The sequence below is a fragment of the Panthera uncia genome, chromosome B4 (genome assembly GCF_023721935.1).
Source record: "Panthera uncia isolate 11264 chromosome B4, Puncia_PCG_1.0, whole genome shotgun sequence".
NCBI classification, from domain to species: domain Eukaryota; kingdom Metazoa; phylum Chordata; class Mammalia; order Carnivora; family Felidae; genus Panthera; species Panthera uncia.
Window position 1 is genome coordinate 89,724,084 of NC_064809.1, and position 19,510 is coordinate 89,743,593.

Here is a 19,510-nt window from a genome sequence, read left to right on the forward strand (position 1 = left end):
ATTTAATGAAAATGTGCTCTGCACACACTGGAAAATCATACATTTAAAAAGAAACACTTGAATTCATCTGAAGAATCTAATTTTAATGCCAATCTCTTTTAGTCAACAATCCTGACACTTCTGAGGAGGGCAACGGAGAAATCCTGACTGTCGAAGTATGACTCTGTGAGCACGTTAGCACACTCCACAGTCTGTGTCAATGGCATTTAGAAGGTCAGTAATAGGAGAGACAAATACTTGACGTCATAAGATATCAAGGAGGAAAACTATTCACAGAGTATGTATCAGAATAAATGAACAAATAAATACTACTACATTATTATCTGATTATTCACCTACGTTATTATCTACTGTTTTGGTGTTGCTGTTTAATGTACTAACAGGTAAAAACAATCTTCCTTAATTTTTTCTCAAATTATGAACTGTACTTAAAAAGACGTAGACTCTGCTAATAAAAAGATGTCAAACTCTGTATCAGACTTTCATACTGTCTGCTCTATTCAACAATTGTGAAAACAAACTAAATTAACACTTGGCTAGTAAAATAATAATTCTAGCATCAATTCATACTAGAAGTCTTAAGGATATCTAGTGATCTCTTTTAAACATCTTTCTTCAAAATAAAAAGTAAACCTTTAAAATACATCAGTATCTGAGGTGCCTGGGTGGCTCAGTCGATTAAGCGCCCGACTTCAGCTCAGGTCATGATCTCATGGTTTGTGGGTTCGAGCCCCACATTGGGCTCTGTGCTGACAGCTCGGAGCCTGGAGCCTACTTTGGATTCTGTGTCTCCCTCTCTTTCTGCCCCTCCCCCGCTCATGCTCTGTCTCTCTCTGTCTCTCAAAAATAAATAAACGTTAAAAAATTTGTAATAAATAAATAAAATACATGAATATCTAATTGCTAATGCACGTTGCAATTACACTTCCAATCATGAGAACTATGTCAGTTCTCACGTTCACACATCTGCTGATGAAATATAAAGGGCAGATTTCTAATAAAACTATTAAGTGAAAAAGGTGTGTGTGCAATACAAGGTATCAGTCAGCTTCAGGCTACGTCAACTCTAGGTTATTTCTTTCTTTCTTCTCTGACATTCCGATCTTACAGAGAGGAACCCACCTAAGATGCGAACAGGACTGTTCCTTGTGTTCACTCACCCTTTTGACCCTTGTGCCTTCTAGTTTTAAGTTTTCAAGTCACTGAAGCCATTCTAGATATCTGATACAGCACAGAATGAGAAAAACAGGAAGGGACAGGGGGACACATAATCAGGTACAAGTGTCCAATATGCTGCAAGGATTTAAAACTCCTTGACAAACGCAAAAAGAGAGAAAAACACCTGTGTAGCTTTAAGGGCAATAGTGAACTTTCTGACGAGTGATCCTCATCACCCAGCATGATGGTTATTTGGCAGAGACAGCATTCAACATGGCATGAGAGCAAAGCAGCGGTAGTATCTGCAGAAGGTGCCAGATCTGCAGAGGTGGTGAGGGCACCTCCCAAGATCCCACAAACTCCACCATGATTCAAGGGAAAGAGTTAAGTGCCCAAGAGGGATACAGAAATGCTGACAGGACTGGTACCCAAAAAAGGCATAGTTTTGACAAGACGGTCACGGGCTACAGTATCTCACAAGTAGACACAACGGCAAGGTCCAGGAAGTCCAAATCAGCTGCCAGGATGACATTCAAAGACCAAATGGGAACAGTCTCATTTCAGTGGAGACCAGGGCACAGCGCCCAGTCACCAAGCATGCCAAGTGCAGAGCAGGGGACAAAGTGAGGGTCACACAGTGAATCAAATGCCCTTCACCCAGCGCCATGAAGATACTAACTTTCCCCTTCAGAGAATGAGGGAAGGAACACCCTTGAGAAAAGAGAGCAACCACCAAAGAAAGAGTGTTTAAACTGAAAACTACTATGCTCTTAATTAATAAGATCAGATGTTTTCCATCTTCAACATGAGTGGGATCTCAAAGGCAAGGGGAAAGCAGCTACAGAAAATAAATTATGTTTCATTTGTATATCTCAAACGTACTGTGTACATTTTTACACACACACACACCTTTCTCCCATCCTTCCAAGCCTTCCTCCCTAACCCCTGCCACATAAACATGTTCTAACCCAGTACTACCCAAAGTGTGGTCTGTGGTCAGTGTCAGTCAGGAAAACTGTTTATCACTCGCCCATGGTTAGATAAATACTGAAAATGAAGTCAGGCATTCAGAAACTCCTACAGCAATGTGTCACCGCCCCAGCATCCCAGTCTGGGATTAATGCGCTCACCTCACTGAACAGGGTAAAGACATATACAGATGTGGTCAGACTCTGGTAACTCAGGTGAGCCCTAGTATACTCACTGGGCTGTATGGGACCACTGACCAGACTGGGATGAAAAGAGCCCTCCATCAGAATAGTTTAAGAAGCACTAACATAGATCAGCATGTAGCCCACTGCTGCTACCAGCTGCAAAGCCAATGCTGGCTTTTGTATTTAGGATCACCATGGTATAAAGCAGACCAATAAGAATGGAGGGCTTCAGGGCCGTCTGGGTGGCTCAGTCGGTTAGGTGTCTGTCTTCGGCTCAGGTCATGATCTCACATTCCGTGAGTTCGAGACCCACGTCGGGTTCTGTGCTGACAGCTCAGAGCCTGGAGCCTGCTTCGGATTCAGTGTCTCCCCCTCTCTCTGCCCCTCCCGTGCTCATGCTCTGTCTGTCTGTCTGTCTCTCTCTCTCTCTCTCAATAATAAATAAACGTTAAAAAAATTAAAAAATTTAAAAAGAAAGAATGGAGGACTTCACATATAAATGATGTGTTCATGCCCAAAACAACCAAGTAACAACAGATTGTTAAAACCAAGGTTCCAAAGGAGTTCAGCCAGTGGGGGGGGAAAAAAGGTAATATTACTTTCCATAGCAGCATGTGACAACGTTACTTTCCATAGCAGCAAGTACCATATTCACGCTCCAAGAGGAGATTTAGTTTCAGGCAAACAATATCAAGTCACATGAAATAAATGTCATTAATTTGAAAGTAATTGATTTTTTAGTAGTTTTGTTTGTATTTCACTTGTAAAATCTGTTGTGGTTCTGTGATTGTATGAGAGCTATAAGCATCAGGAATTTACACCTAGTTTTATGTTAGTACATATTTAAGCAGCACAGTAAAAATGAAGTCAGCAGTGGATATCTGCAAGAAATTTTTTCTCCTGTAAAAAGGTTCTATACGTGATTTCAATTTGAGAAGTAATGGTCCCTTGGACATTGGGTTGAGATCAGAAGCTTGGACTGGTGAGAAGCAGAAACCGAACAACAGGGCGCAGGAGACAAGGTCGACTCCTAGTCTGAGCTGGACTTTTCCAAGGACAACCAGGAAAGAGGCTGTCTTCCGGTGCAGCTTTGAATGTATTGTAATTTAGTTGCATTATTTGAGTTGTTTTGCAACCAAATGGGAGCCTAACACGGCAAACCTCATAACATAGCTGAACTTCATTTTGGAAGATTTTTTTTCCTGTTTTTAAGTAATCTCTACACCCAATGGGGGCTGCAAATTTACAACCCCAAGATCAAGAGTAGCCAGCCGGGTGCCCAGAGAATTAAGGTTTTTACTTCTCCCCTTTGTCATGTAAAATTAACAGGTTTCACTCCATAACATAATCCCAGGAGGTCAGTATGCCAAGAATCATCCTCATTTCAGAGATGAGAAAAGGGAGTTTCACGGGGGGCAGTCTATGACTAGGCCAAAAGATCAAGAAGATGGCTGAGAGAGGACTTGAACCCCAGTTTTGTCATTTTGAGTCCTATATACGAACTATTTTTAAACATTATTCACAGAGCATTTAGTTGTTTTCAGAAAATAATGTTAAAAACCCCACCCAATTCTATTAGTAGGAAAGACATTTCCACAACATAATAACTACCACATTTCTTTCAATTAAAAAAAAAATCACATACCTGGATTAGAAGAACAAATATTGTTAAAATGTCAATACTACCCAAAGAAATCTACATATTCAATGCAATCTGTACCAAAATAACACCAGCGTTCTTCACAGAGCTAGAACAAGCAATCCTAAAATTTGTATGGAACCAGAAAAGACCCCAAATAGCCAAAGCAATCCTGAAAAAGAAAACCAAATCTGGAGGCATCATAATTCCAGACTTCAAGCTGTATTACAAAGCTGTAATCATCAAGACGGTATGGTACTGGCACAAAAACAGACACTCAGATCAATGGAACAGAATAGAGAACCCAAAAATGAGCCCACAAACTTATAGCCAACTAATCTTTGACAAAGCAGGAAAGAATATCCAATGGAATAACAACAGTCTCTTCAGCAAATGGTGCTGGGAAAACTGGACAGCGACATGCAGAAAATGAACCTGGACCACTTTCTTACACCATACACAAAAATAAACTCAAAATGGATGAAAGACCTAAACGTAAGACAGGGAATCACTTCTCGGCCTTTTAGCTAAGATCAAGTGTAAACATAAGACAGGAAGTCATCAAAATCCTCGAGGAGAAAGCAGGCACAAACCTCTTTGACCTTGGCCACAGCAACTTCTTACTCAACACGTCTCCGAAGGCAAGGGAAACAAAAGCAAAAATGAACTACTGGGACCTCATCAAGATAAAAAGCTTCTGCACCGCAAAGGAAACAATCAGCAAAACTAAAAAGCAACCAGTGGAATGGGAGAAGATACTTGCAAATGACATAACAGATAAAGGGTTAGTATCCAAAATCTACAAAGAACTTATCAAACTCAACACCCAAAAAACAAATAATCCAGGGAACAAATGGGCAAAAGACACGACTAGACACTTCTCCAAAGAAGACATCCAGATGGCCAACTGACACGTGAAAAAATGCTCAACATCACTCATCATCAGGAAAATACAAATCAAAACCATGAGATACCACCTCACACCTGTCAGAATGGCAAATATTCACAACTCAGGCAACAACAGATGTGGGCGAGGATGCAGAGAAAGAGGATCTCTTTGGCACTGCTGGTGGGAATGCAAGCTGGTGCAGCCACTCTGGAAAACAGTATGGAGGTTCCTCAAAAAAGTAAAAATAGAACTACCCTACAACCCAGCAATTGCACTACTAGGTATTTATCCAAGGGATACAGGTATGCTGTTTCGAAGGGGCACATGTACCCCAATGTTTATAGCAGTGCTATCAACAATAGCCAAAGTATGGAAAGAGCCCAAATATCCAACAGATGAATTGATAAAAATGAATGGATACACACACATGCACACACGCACACATGCGCGCGCGCACACACACACACACACACACACACACACACACACTGGAGTATTACTCAGCAATCAAAAAGAATGAAATCTTGCCATCTGCAACCACGTGGATGGAACTAAAGGGTATTACGCTAAGCGAAATTAGTCAGAGAAATACAAATATCATATGACTTCACTCATATGAGGAATTTAAGGTACAAAATAGGTGAAAATAAGGGAAGGGAAGGAAAAATAATATAAAAACATAAGAGACTCTTAAACATAGAGAACAAACTGAGGATTACTGGAGGGGTTGTGGGAGGGGGGATGGGCTAAATGGGTAAGGGGCATTAAGGAATCTACTCCTGAAATCATTGTTGCACTATATGATAACTTGAATGTAAATTAAAAAATAAATAAATAAATAAATAAATAAATTTTTTTAAGGATCGCTTAAAATTCCTAATTAGTTATAGAAGACTAATGCACAGGATAATAATTATTTTTCCTTTAGGATTAGATGGTATACGAATTTTACATAATTAAAAACAACTAAACAAAACTTGTGCACATTAAGCTATCACTATGACCCAATCACTTTGGTGGCCTTCTATTTTCACATTGTTCTATCAGATCATGTTTATATTCCCCCCCTTCCTCCTCCCCAACATAAACTTGATGAAGAGGAAATAAAGAAAGGCAACATGAGGTAGAAAGAATACCAGTGTCTATATCAAGGCACTGGGTCTCAAGACACAGTCTGATTCTAAGCAGAGTCTAAACCAAAAACGTACATGCCCCATGTTTCTTACATTCACCTGTCCTCCTCCTGACTATCTCTGCAGGCCTGAAACAGGGCAGTAGCCTCCTACATGACCCCACCCCTCCAGAATCTCCCTTTCCCCAATCTTTTCTCCTTGTTACCAGGATGACCTTTCCAAGATATAAATCTGATCCCTTCACTTCTCTGTCGGAAGTCCTTCAATTCACCCAACACCTGATGGATGCAATCTGAACTCTTTCATCCGACATATTTAAAGTTCTTCCAAATCTGGCCCTCTCTAGGCTCCTCTTCTCCAACCAGCTTCCCTACCTCATGGGGAAATGAATATTCATATTCTACACTCCATATGCATGGTCTTATTCTACACTTTGGCTCCTTAAGAAACCAATAGTGGTTCCTTGTATAATTTATTCTACAACGCTTTGGAGCACACCATGCCCGCTGCCTGAAATATCCATCCTCACATCCCCATCCAACCTTCTAAGTTCTTCTCCTTCCTTCAAGTCTCTTAACACTTCCTCTGTGCCACCTCTTCAATACAGTCAATCCCTCTTCTCTGCTCCCTTGGCACTAATCTTTACAGGAGAAGAGAGGCTGTACTGAGTTATTTGTCACATCCATGACTCTATAACTACCCATAACAGTCTTCTTGAAAATGGGAACCATGATTTTCTCATCCCTGGTACCCATCATGGCAGTTAGTGGTAAATGAAAGTTTGCTGCATGTATGAAAAAGTGTGGCCTTTGGACTTTCTTCATCTTTGTGACAGTTAGACTCGACTTTATCAATGACCTCATAAAGTTCTGCAGCTTAGTATAGCTTTTCACAAAACCCTGGACTTTTTTTTACTGGTTTATAAAGTTTTTAAAGAATAAAAATTTATCATTTTATCATCAGGACACCTTGAGGTGTTAAGTTTACAGATCTATATCAAGATATCATAAAAATAATGAGTTGCTATTACTGAGCCGGAACTATATGAAAGGTACTATCATAAATTCCACATTTGTTAATTTCATTTACTCCTCCCAAGAGGTAGATGTTATTTGTCCTCATCTTCAAGAAGAGAATACAAAGGCTTTGAGAACTTAAAAGAGCACAGAGCTAGGAAGTGCTGATGGAATTTAAACCCACTGTTGTTTGACTTTAAGTATCTTGCTGTCCACCACTGTGCTGAGTGGAGCTAAGGAATCTATCTAGAATACTAACCACGTTTTCACATTCTTTTCAACACCTGATTTGCTGCTTAAAGTTTAATCGCTGTTGAAATGAAAGACAGTAAGAAATTCAATCAGGTGCATTTTAATCAGCAGATACATTTATTTTTTTTTTATGTTTACTTATTTCTGAGACAGAGAGAGACAGAGCATGAGAGGGGGAGGGGCAGAGAGAGAGGGAGACCCAGAATCGGAAGCAGGCTCCAGGCTCCGAGCTGTCAGCACAGAGCCAGACTCGGGGCTCGAACTCACAAACCGTGAGATCATGACCTGAGCCGAAGTCGGTCACTCAACGGACTGAGCCACCCAGGTGCCCCTCAGCAGATACATTTCAAGAACATTAACTTTCCCTTAAAACTGACGGCACCCTTTGGTCACTGACATGCCTAAACAAGTAGGTTTCTTAAATAAGGAAATTTGTATTGATAAGTTTTTATATTTATATTTAGGTAACCTTTGAATTTATGAAAAAATAGACTTTAACAAAAGATAAATCAAGAGATTCAAAGTCAGGTTTTGCTTTTGCATTTGAATATTGTTCTCTGTTGGACATGTTGCTTTGTATTACTATTACTTTTATATTTTGTATTACTAAACTACTATTATAACTTAAGTGAACGTAAGCAGATCAAATCCTAAAAACCTTAAACCATCAGCCATCATGCAGTATTTAATATAATAGTTTTAAAAACTATGATATTCAATTCTCAATATTCTTTACCAATTAAATTGGTACTTCTTTTTCTTCATGAAAAAAAAAACAAAAACAATCAGCTTACCACAGAAGAAAGCATTATCTGTTTGGCTACTGGGCCTTCTGATAGATAGCTAGGCTGAGAGTTCAGATGAATGGCTTTAATTAAATAAAATGTTGGCAAAAGAGCAAATGCACAATGGCTATTAACGATACAGTAGTTTCCCAGTTCATCGCAGTGAGGAAAAATACTTAATTCTTATTAATTCTTGCCTTCACGGCAAATACTCTTTGAAAACAAGGAAAACTATGGAATTATAACAAGTAGTTAGAGAAAAGCCATTCACTTAAATGACTGTCTTTAAGTTTAACCAAATAATTCTACTTAAAAATATGTTGACATTTCAATCCTTATTGTTAGAGTTAATAAACCCATCTGGCCATTTGTCAAAAGCCCAAAATATACTTTGGAAGCTTTGTCCCACTATCCATGACTAAAAAACTCTTTTTATAAATTCTTAATGAAAGATTTAGTGTCCACTAAATAGGTCCAAAAAATCCATGTTTTGTGTGTGTGTGTGTGTGTGTGTGTGTGTGTGTGTGTGCGCGCGCGCGCACACGCATGCACACGTGTATAATGCTAAAAATTCCATCTCAAGAAATACAACTTAACTTCTTTTTTGAATTCTCTCTTTAAAAACTGGTGCCCTAAGTCTTGGCCTTTTAACTTGAGGCATTTTTTTTCATTCTGTGAGCATCAGTTTCTTCATCTGTCAGGGGAAATAATAATACCTACCTTACGGGCACGTGGTAAGGATTGTACCAAATAATGCATGTGAAGTGTCAACCACCATGCCCAACACATAGCAGACTCTCCATGCGTTTTGATTTCTTCTCTTTTCCCCACAGCACTCTCCAGTCAAAAGTCAAATTTCAAATTGGAATTTTTGATAAGCAGGCTGTGTAGAATAGGGTCAACAGATCTCCTTGTGGTGTGGAAAATGAAACAAACCAAAGACAATAATAAAGCACACTACTTAAGCCCCCTGTGCTTTCTCACATATATTTTATAAAAACTAAAGTCTTTATATCCAAAGGGATCCAGAAACTCTCATTCAACAAAACAGAAGCAAAAGCCCAGATATGATAATTCCTACTGAAGTCCAAAAGAAAGTTCTCAAGTTTATTTGTACACCTCCAAAACACATGAGAAGAATAGAAACGCCAGGAGAAAGGGAACTATACAAAATGCATACATTTTCCCCTGGTGTATAAACATACACACACACACACACACACACACACACACACACGAATATTTACTAACCAAAGCCACAGAAATCAGAAGGGAAGCTACAAGCCAAAGGAAGCATCATTAATTACCAACATTTTCCTTAACAACTATATTTCTATTACACATGATAAACTAATGAGCAGATTAAAACAACTAATATATTAATCTAATTTGAGTGGGTTAATTAACAGTTTTTAGAGTCCTTTCTCTTCTCCTGAAACATTTAGCCAAAAATGTATTGGGTGACTTCTAAATGGATTGGGTTTATCATCTCAGGCAGAAAATCGGAGGAGGGAGGAGATAGAGAAATGTGTCCTGAATTTTAATAGTATGTCATCGTACATGAGTGAATCTTAACATGTCATTTTGGAAGTAACTGCATTAACTGCAATAACCCATATGCTACAGTTTCTCTGCTCAGCATTGCATGCAATAGCAATAGTTCACTCAATATCATCTTGACAGAAGCCTTCAAGATGAACCCAAGTTAGGAATGGTGTATAGGTATGTCATGAAATTAGACATACTGGCCAAATCTCTCTTTGTATGTGATACATACCAAGAAGGCAGGTTCCCTAAATCTTTGAGTTGAGATTAGGATATTTTATAAACATTAATGCTAAGAAATACTTGTAAAAATAAGTAGTCCTTAAAGAAGCTAGCAATCTGTATTAATTTGCATTAAGTTTCGGGAAGAGATTTAGCTAAACAGAATCTGCATGAAAAAATGCTATGCTAGAGTAGTCTCCATGATGGGTTTCAGAATGTTTAAATATAAATTGGAGTTGGGGGGGGGGATATGAAAAGAGCAATGGTTATGTGAGCACAACCAACATCAGACTTTAATGGTAAGGTATTAGAAATGGCATTTTGTCCAATGTTATCCCCAGAGAAAATGTAACATGTACTTGTTCCCTCTATGTTCATTATTTTCCTGACCAACCTGATAGTTCAACATTTTTGTTTATATTTAACAAGAACTAATTCAACACTATTTGAATCATTTAAAATTGTAAATTCCAAAGGGAAAAAAAACCTAAATATAAGCTGATGACAAACGCATATAGAAAAAACTACTCGTTCCAATAATATTCTTCCAAAAGAATAAGCAATTTCAAGCAGTATCCTCTGACATGTGCATTAAAAATCATGCAGGCAGCGCAGTTAATTTAAATATATATGTACATATGTGCACGCACACGCAACTCAAACAGAGACACCAGGTAGGTTTTAAAGAGAACAAAACACATATAATTGTGCATTCCCAGTGAATCAGGACCCCAAAAACAAATGCCACAAGCAAATCAGATACAATGCTAATTAGAAAAGCATCATATAATATAAGCAAGAAGAAATCTTTAAAGTGTAAAAAGACACCAAGTAACAAACATGCCTGTATTCTCCTATTGGAGAAGGTAAAGAATACCCCATTTCTGACTCAGATTTTTATGTTCTGGAGGAAATTCAGTCTTATCTCCTCCAAGCAGATTAGGTGATCATCTTTCAAAGTTACCATACATTTCTAAAAGACATACAAGTACATTTTGTCACAATTCAAAAATCTACCCGTTTCAGCATTCTGATAAAACTTGTCAGAAGTACCACGATTTTTGATGTTTTTAGCAAACAGATCCATTTAACACCAAGTTCATCGTGACATTCAGTGGACAGGACAGACACTCCATGCTTGACAGAATGCTTTCATTTAGCGCTTTTACCTGGTTATAAATTATTAGTACCACTATTTGCAACTTTTAAGATATGATTTCCTAGAGGGAAAACCAGGAGCATTTCTAAAGCAGGGGTGCCTTTTGAATGGGTAAACATAAGGTCCCCTGCCAGAAAGTGTGCTGGAAAATGAATGCACATATCTAATAAGGAAGTGGTTAAAAAGGGATGAATTCCCTGAGTCATTAAACAGGATATAAACCAAAGACAGGTTGTGCCACCTAGAGAAAAACTGGAAATCGTACATTGGCTCTTCAGTAAGTAAGCATTATTTCAAAAGCCTGAAACTTTTGGCATGCCCAATAACCAAACCACCCTCCATACCAACTCATCAAGCTGCCGGAGTTAAGCTCTCCTGACAACTCTGCCTTCTCCACGCACCAGATTTGCCTCCCCCTGCTTTCCTCACCCACCCACCCACACAGCACCGTTTAACCTCAGCACCGACTGCTGCCACAGCCCATGCGGACCCAGCATCCGGAAGCACATCCAATTCTAAAGCATTTTCCTCGAAGCCAAGGCCGGCAGGGGTGGGAGGAGCAGGAGAATAAACCCTGGTGGACCTTGCCAGCCAGGGTCCCTCTGGATGCCAGCAGAGTCACGGCGCACACCTCTCTAGCCCCGTGGGGCCTGTATAGGAAATTCTGGTGCACTCAGTACATCACATCCAGGTTACCGAGCTGAGCTCCCTGGCCAGCCTCTGCACAATCCAAACCACCGTGGAATGACCTCAACAGAACCGAGCCTTTGAGGTACAAAGGCCCTTCAACTTTCCTCTCAAGTCACTTGGAAGCAACGTGCCCAGCACACTTCGTCAAGCAACAAAAGGTCTACAAGCAACCTGGCACGGACAGTCGCCTTTACAAAAGAAAATAGACAGTAATTACGAAAAGCCCGCAGTCCTGCGGTATTAACTTGACAGCAGGGACTGCGCTAGGGCATAACTCATCTCCCAGGCATCGCTCCCAGCCCCAGACCCCCAGCCTAGGGACAGCATTCTCCTCCTCCCCTCCCCCCCTCCGGAGACCTGCGGCAGCGCCCACTTCCCGCCCCGAAGCTCTTCCTCCCCCTGCTCCTCCTCCTCCTCCTCGTCCCTGAATCTCCAGCAACTTTGGGCTTCCTAGCACCATCGAGCCCAGCCAGAGGCAGGGACACCGCGAAGGCGGCCGCGGGAGAGGCAGGAAAGTTTGAAAAGTCACTTAAAACACTGCAGGACCCCCTACCAGCGCCCACCCTGCAGGCAGGCGCCCAGGGTTCCACGTGCAAGCGGGCCCCGGAGAAGCTACAGTACCCCCTACGCCCCCCCCTCGAAAAAATCTTTCCCCAAACGAAAAGTTCCCTGCCTACCGCACCCTCCCTCTTTCCCCTTCTTCCCGCACCGCCCCCCCACCCCCACCGAAGAAATCGGTCCGAGTTCGCACGGCGCCGCCTCTATCCGCCAGCGGCCCCGGAGGGCGCGGCGCCCCTCCCCCGTCGGCGGGTGGACAGGTCAGGGGGAGCTGGGGGAGAGGGAGGCACCAGGGGCGGCCCCTGGCCCGGACCCCCCTTCCCTGCCTTCCCCCGCCCCGTCGCCTCACTCACCTCTCTCCTGCTCTTCCGCCTGCAAGCAGATGGGGATATTCTTCTTCCAGCCCGGCATGGTGTCTGCTCCCTGCGCTCGCTCTCGGGCTCGCTCTTCCTCTCTCGCTGGCCCCCTCTCTCCGGGGCTCGCCGCGCCTCCTCGCTCGCCCTCTCGGGCCGGCCGCTGTGCGCTGGGGGGCTGCTCAGCGGGGCTGGGGCGCCGAGGCGGCTCCCGGGCACATCGAGGCGGAGCCGGGCGCCCCGCGCTCGCCTCAAACTCGCCGGCGGCTCCGGGTGGCGGCGGCCGGGCCGGGCGGGCCGGACCGGGCTGCCGGGGCTGCAGCAGCGGCCGCCGCGGCGTGGACCTGAGGCCGGGCCGGGCCGGGGGCGGGACGCGTGCAGGCCGAGAGCTGGGGACTGCGGAGCCCCCGGGAGGTGGGCGCCGGCGGGAGGAGTGGGCTCGCGCCGCCGCCTCCTGCCCCTCCTCCTCCTCCTTCTTCTTCCCCTTCCTTGTCTCTCCGCCGCCAGCAGGTGGGACTCGGAGCCGCCGCCGCCGCCGCCGCACAAAGCTCCGCCGGCGGCAGGACTGAGGCTGCGGGCTCCCCCGGCGCCTCTCGGCGGAGCCTCCCCCGAGACGCGCGCGAGGCTGAGCGGGCACGGAGGGGGCGCGCGCGCTCACACCCTCCGCGCCCCGGGCGGCCGGCCTGCGAGGCGCGCCCGGCCCGCCAGGTACCGAACTGGCACCGAGCCGCGGGTGCGGAGTCCACGCCGCTCCGCCACGGCCGCCACTCCTCCCTCCCAAAACCCAGACCGGCGGCTCCAGCGGCTTAGGCAGCGACCTCGCTGAAGTAGGGGGCAGTGTCCTTCCCTCTAGTCCCTCCTCCTCGCCGCTCTCCCCCGCCGGGGCTGTCGCCCCCTCCCCCGAGTTGAGACTTCGCAGCTACGGATTCGCTAACTTCGCCCTCAACTAAGGGAAATAGCAACTTTCGGGATGGCCAGCGCTGGTTCCAGAAATACGTCTTCTGGTGGAGTGGGAAGGGCGTGAGTGGAGAACCTCTTTTGTTTTAAATGGAGCAGGGAGACCTTGGCTGAGTGAATATGTAATCGCTGTCTGCAAGTATCAGAAGGCTTTTAGGATCAGGTTTTATGATTAGTTTCTTTCCCTTGTCATAGGCTTATAGAATATGGGTGGAAGAATGGATATGGGGGAGGGGGACAGCTTACTGTAGAGCCTGGAAGATTCTGCCCAGACATGGGGGCGCTTGCTTGTGATTTCAAAGCATAATGCTAGGAGGGGCTCCTGACAGTCTTCCAGATGACACTTGGCAACTGTCTGCCCTGTGGGGTGATGACATCCATCTGCCTCAAAGCTGGGGGACTGGCTAGATAATCCCTATGTCTTCACCTCCTGAGTGTCTGATGTGGACTGAAGAATTTCACCCCTGAGGCTGTAACTACTGGTGTGTGGTTGTTGGGGACCAACCACTGCACTGTTAGGACTCTCTGTCCTGCAGTTTATTTTGGCCTCTGAAGGAATTGCAGGTCGCGCTCCCAAACTGACATTGGTTCTTGCCAGCCTTGTCTGTCTCTTCTCTTGGAAACATAACCCTACAGCCAGAGAACCACAAATTTAAAAAAAAAAAAAAATGTAAAGATAGGATCTTTTTTTCCACACCCCCCCCCCTTGCTTCTGCATAAGCAGTCTTATCGGGCTGGGATGTTTGCTCCTGCCACTGTCCCTTGGCTGGGTGGCCAGCTGTCATTACAAAACTGCCCAGCTGCCAAAGACAAGCAGCTATCTCTCCTAAGCAAAGGAGAGGCTCAGGCCCAGGAGCTTCAAAGGTAAAGGAATTGAAGAGCTAAAGGAAGGGCATCGTCAAACCATCCCAGGGGGTTATCAGTAGAAATCCCGTCTGAGCTGCTTAAATCTTCTTTCCAGACTCTTTGAGAAGTAAAATCCAGAAAATCAATCCGAATGTCGCACCTGTTACTCTTAAATGGTCCACCCTCCATCCTGAAATAAACAAGACTCCTTGCTTACTTTTGTCTTGTCTTAATCTTGTTTCAAGATCTAGAACCACCAATCTTATGGAGAGAAAGGCATTTGTCATTGATTCCCCCCAAAGGAACAGGGCAAACCCAGCCATAACCAGGCCAGCTGGTGTGTAGGCAGAGATCTAGCTTTTGACAACATAGAAATAACCACAACATTGGCTGTGCTTGCTTTTTGTTTTAATGGCATCTTAAATAGCCATGTAGTGTGTGGTTGCTCTAACAAACATAACCCAGAAGACCGGTATGCTAAAGTATGGATTGAATCATCCTCATATAGTTACATCACAATCAGTGGTGCATTTGTCCTGCTGAGTAACAGATTACAGTTGATAAGGAATTCCAGCTCACAACGGTTAAAATAATAGTATTTTAACTCAGGGAGACAAAATTCCTACTATGTGTTAGACTCTGGGCTAAGGCTAGAGATACAAGAAGAAAATTACAGTTTAGAAGTGGAAGATCAATTTAATACATTCTATTTGTGTGTTAGGGTGAGATATTATTTTACAGATTGTACAACTGAGACTGGTAAAGAAACTCTTCAAAGTACTTATTGTCCAAACAGTTGTTCATCAATATCCAGTGTCTGGTATCATCTTTGATTGTACATGTAAGTCATCTGTTAGGCCCTGAGCTCTGTCAGGGGCAAATATGGCTTACCTCTTTGCATCTCCATTCCAGGGACAGTAAGCACTTGTTGATGATGGTTGATGATGGTGGTATTTAATCACCCTTGAGCTATGCCTAGCACATCACCCCAGACCCTAATGAATCCTTTTCATGACACTGTGAGATCATTTGCTAATATCAAACCAGGAAAAAAAAAAAACGAAATCATTTAAAACTTAGTCTGTTATATTTATTTGGTTCCATTGTCTAAAGTCATCTCATATTCCAAGCATTATATATAAAAATCTATTCCAACGAAATTGTAGTGCTACTGGGACTTTCATACGGAAGATATCTACCAGCCAGTAGGATATGATACAGTATTTTTCTCCTTCATCAAGTATGAAAATCAGTGCCTTTCAAAGACTACAACTACAATGCAACGTCTGTTTCTAGACATCAATTCACTTACATTAAGAATTTTTGGGAGTGGGGGCGCCTGGGTGGCTCAGTTGGTTAAGCGTCGAACTCTTGGTTTCAGCTCAGGTCATCTCACAATTTGTGGGTTCGAGCCCCACATCAGACTCTGTGCTGAGCATGGAGGCTGCTTGGGATTCTCTCTCTCCCTCTCTCTCTGCCCCTCCCCTACTCACACTCCCTCTTGCTATAAATAAATAAATAAATAAATAAATAAATAAATAAATTTTAAAAGGGGGGGCACCTGGGTGGCTCAGTCAGTTGAGTGTCTGACTTCGGCTCGGGTCACAGTCTCTTGGTTTGTGAGTTCAAGCCCCACATGGGCTCACTGTCAGCACAGACCCTGCTTCAGATCCTCTATCCCTCCCCTGCTCACATGCTCCTTCTCAAAAACAAATAAAAACATTAAAAAAAAAAAGAATTTGTGGGAGTGCCTGTCTGGCTCAGCTGGTAGTGCATGTGACTCTTGATCTGAGAGTCATGAGTTCAAGTCCCCCATTGAGTATGGAGCCTACTTAAAAAAAAAGAATTTATGCTCCTTTTTTGAACGTAAACTTGTCCAGCCAAGTTATTTGTACAGTTTGAATGGTTTCACGGTCTGCGTTTACAGAATTCCATTTCATTTAATTGCCTAACTGGTTACTGTGCACAGCTGATTGCACAGGCCATGGAACACATTCCTAAATGCAGCCTCACTTTATCTACTTTTCTATTTATCATCTTCAAAATAAAATGAAGAAAAGGCATGCCCTCTTGCTACTAGAACCTCCCTTACCTGATAGAAAAGGAGGAAAAACCTGTAAACCAAAAGCTTTACTTTTCATGTTTGATCGCCTTTTCCAGCTTACGTGGACACACCCAGGCCCTTAAAGAATTGACAATGTGTGTGACAGACACAAAGAGCAACTTCCCTTTCATTACCTTTGTACTCTGACAAGTGAGCCTCCAGTCTCCGGGGCCTCCACTCTAACGGAGTGTTATGACTTCTTGGGACTGAATTTCATGAGTTTGAGGAGTCCCTGGGGAGATGTAAAATCCCAGCTGTTCTTCTGGATTTGCTCCAGGGCCTAAAAACATCCACAATACATTTTTTTTAATCGTGCATTGACTTTCACGAACACACACACTGCATACTAAGCAACCACCTGAAAGTTTCTGTACTGCTACCAAACCTAACACATCCTTTCTATTGCATGCAGTGCATTTGAAAACTCTTTTCACACCTGATAGACGCTTCAGAGTGGGTACCCGTGGAGTCTTTTAGATGTTGTTAACTCACTTTTAGCTGCAAAACCCTTTTTGAACATTCAAAATGAAAGAAGAAGCTTCCTTGGATAGTTTATCTTCTGGGGGGAGAAAGAGCAGAAAGCAAACAGAATGAGTCCAAGTGTTCTTTATTTTAAAATCTTTGGTTAGGGGAACATAACTGCGGAAAGGGAAAACATAGGAGAAGAAGCTCTAACATGAATAATTTAAGTAAAGCTTGTGTGAAAGCAAAAAAAAAAAAAAAAGTTCATCTAAGAAAAATAGAGTGAGTTTTAAAATGACAGTACTGGGCAGAGTAATTGGAGTCAGAGAGAGAACAATGGTTAATTTTATGTGTCAGTTTGACTGGGTTACAGAGGTGCCCAGATATTTAGTCAAACATTATTCTAGGTGTTTCTGGGAGGGTGTTTTTAGACGAGATTAACATTTAAATCAGTAGACTGAGTAAAGCAGATTGCTCTCCCTAATGTGGGTGGTCCTCATCCAACCAGTTGAAGGTCCAAATAGTATGAAAAAGGCTGACTCCTCTCAGACTGAGAGAGAATTCCTCCTGCCTGGCTGCCTTTGAACCAGGACATCAGCTTTGTCCTGCCTTTGGACTCGAACTGAAACATCACCTCTTCCTGTGTCTCAAGCCTGCCAGCCTTTGAATGGGAACCACACCACTGGGTCTCAGGCCTTAAGACTCAGACTGGAACTAAAACAGCAACCTTTCTAGGTTACCAGCTTCCTAACTGCAAATCGTGGGACTTGTCAGCTTCCATAATCACATGAGCCACGTTACTGGAATAAATCTCTTTACACACACACACACACACACACACACACACACACACCCTATTGGTTCTGTTTCTCCTAGAAACCTGACTCATACAGAGACCTATCCAAACCCTGCCTCTACCACATACTAACTTTATAATTCTGGGCAATTTATTTAACCTAATTCTATGTTCTCCCCTGTTTGAAATGTAATGCCTATATGGAGATATATGATGGGGATTAAATGAGCCGGTATAGATAAGGCACTTAGTGCAACACTGACATGTAGTTAATTATAGTTGGAGAAAATATTAATGCATTGGTAAAAAAAAACAAATTATGCAGAGCAGACTCTTGGGTTTCATGGGCTTGGCCTCAAAAAATACAAGAACTCCCTAAAATTGTATGCAAAATTGTGTATGTATGTTTATGATTCCTCCCTCCCTCCACACATATATCTGCACATACACGCTTGGGGATACAAGAAAGTGTATAGTCTTCAATAAGTTCTCAGAGGAATGCCTTTGAGAGAATCCAAAAAGAGAATAAAAGGTCCTGATAAGAATGAAAAGAAGACATCATAATAAATATATATATATATTTTCTGCTGAATAAAAGAAAGTATTAATTGAAAAGAGATTTACCTTCCTAAATTAGCTTTAGGATTACTGATACTCAAAGTTCCAACTTTCTCCTCTTTACATTCAAACTTTGCAAAGTCATCTATACTGCTGACACCCAAGTTTTCAACTCTGATTCATTCCTAAACTAACTGCAATTTCTCTCTGTGAAAGGCATTATCATCATTTCAGGCCCCTGGGAGGAAAATCTGAGGAACATTTTGACTCAATCCCAAATCCCCAATTGGTTACCCAATTCTTTCAAATCTACCTTTGAAAGTATTCTGGAATATCTCTTCTTCCTTTGCCCTGATTCATGCCTTTGTTATCTTTCACCTGGGCAAACCAGGTGAGCCTCTTCTGGGTTCCCTTCTTCAGCCTCTCCTTGCTCCAAACCTTACCATAACCAACCTTATTGCTATTGTTTCCATTTTCGTAACATGATGACAAGTTATCTTTCTTCTGTCTCAGATATCTAACAATTCCTCATACCCACTTCATTTGTCTTCAGCTGCAACTGCTCCCCACAGATGCCTGCCCTTCCTTCCCTCCCTTGTTCCTTGAGCTGCCCCAGTACCCCCCAACATATCATACACTTCCAAATGTTTATAACTTTGCACATTAGAACCAAAACCAGTTAAGTGTCTGAAGCTAAGAGAAATTGTCTTGTAACTAATATGGACTGCAGTCAGAATTTGAATCCAGGAGTATTGGGGTCTAGAGTTCACCTTTCCACCCCATGCTAAATTTATTTCTATCTCAAACCATACTGTTTCCATCTTTCAAGGCCCATTCATATCCTACCTCTTCTTTGCATCTTGGTTTCTCTCATTTCCCCAACCCTCGGCACTACCATATCTTATTTACACCATTTTATTGTAACTTATGTGTAAATCTGTCTATCCTACTATACTGTAAGTTTTTATAGGAAAGGATGTGTGAAACAAGCCAATTAATTCTGAAGTATAATAGTCAAGTTCAAATCCATCTTTATGATCCTGGACAATCACTTGCTTCTCCCAGCCTTGTTTCCTTATCTATAAAATACAGATATTAATAAGATTAATCTCATATCATTCATTGTCGAGTGGATTAAATGTGTCGGTACATGTCAAGGACTCAGACCAGTGCCTGGCACACAGGGAGAATCCAATAGATTTTACATATTATTATTGCAGGGCCAGGAATGTGC

General features: G+C 42.7%; 1 protein-coding gene across 2 annotated transcripts in view; it reads right to left on the bottom strand.

The window, feature by feature from the left end:
* Positions 1-13,464, bottom strand: part of GRIP1 (glutamate receptor interacting protein 1) — a 683,162-nt gene extending 669,698 nt beyond the window's left edge. For both annotated transcript variants that reach the window (XM_049627402.1, XM_049627399.1), the window contains exon 1: positions 12,554-13,464. In XM_049627402.1, the coding sequence (XP_049483359.1) occupies positions 12,554-12,611 (58 nt within the window). In that variant the 5' untranslated portion in view covers positions 12,612-13,464. The remainder of the gene's footprint in view (positions 1-12,553) is intronic.
* Positions 13,465-19,510: the final 6,046 nt, after the last annotated feature.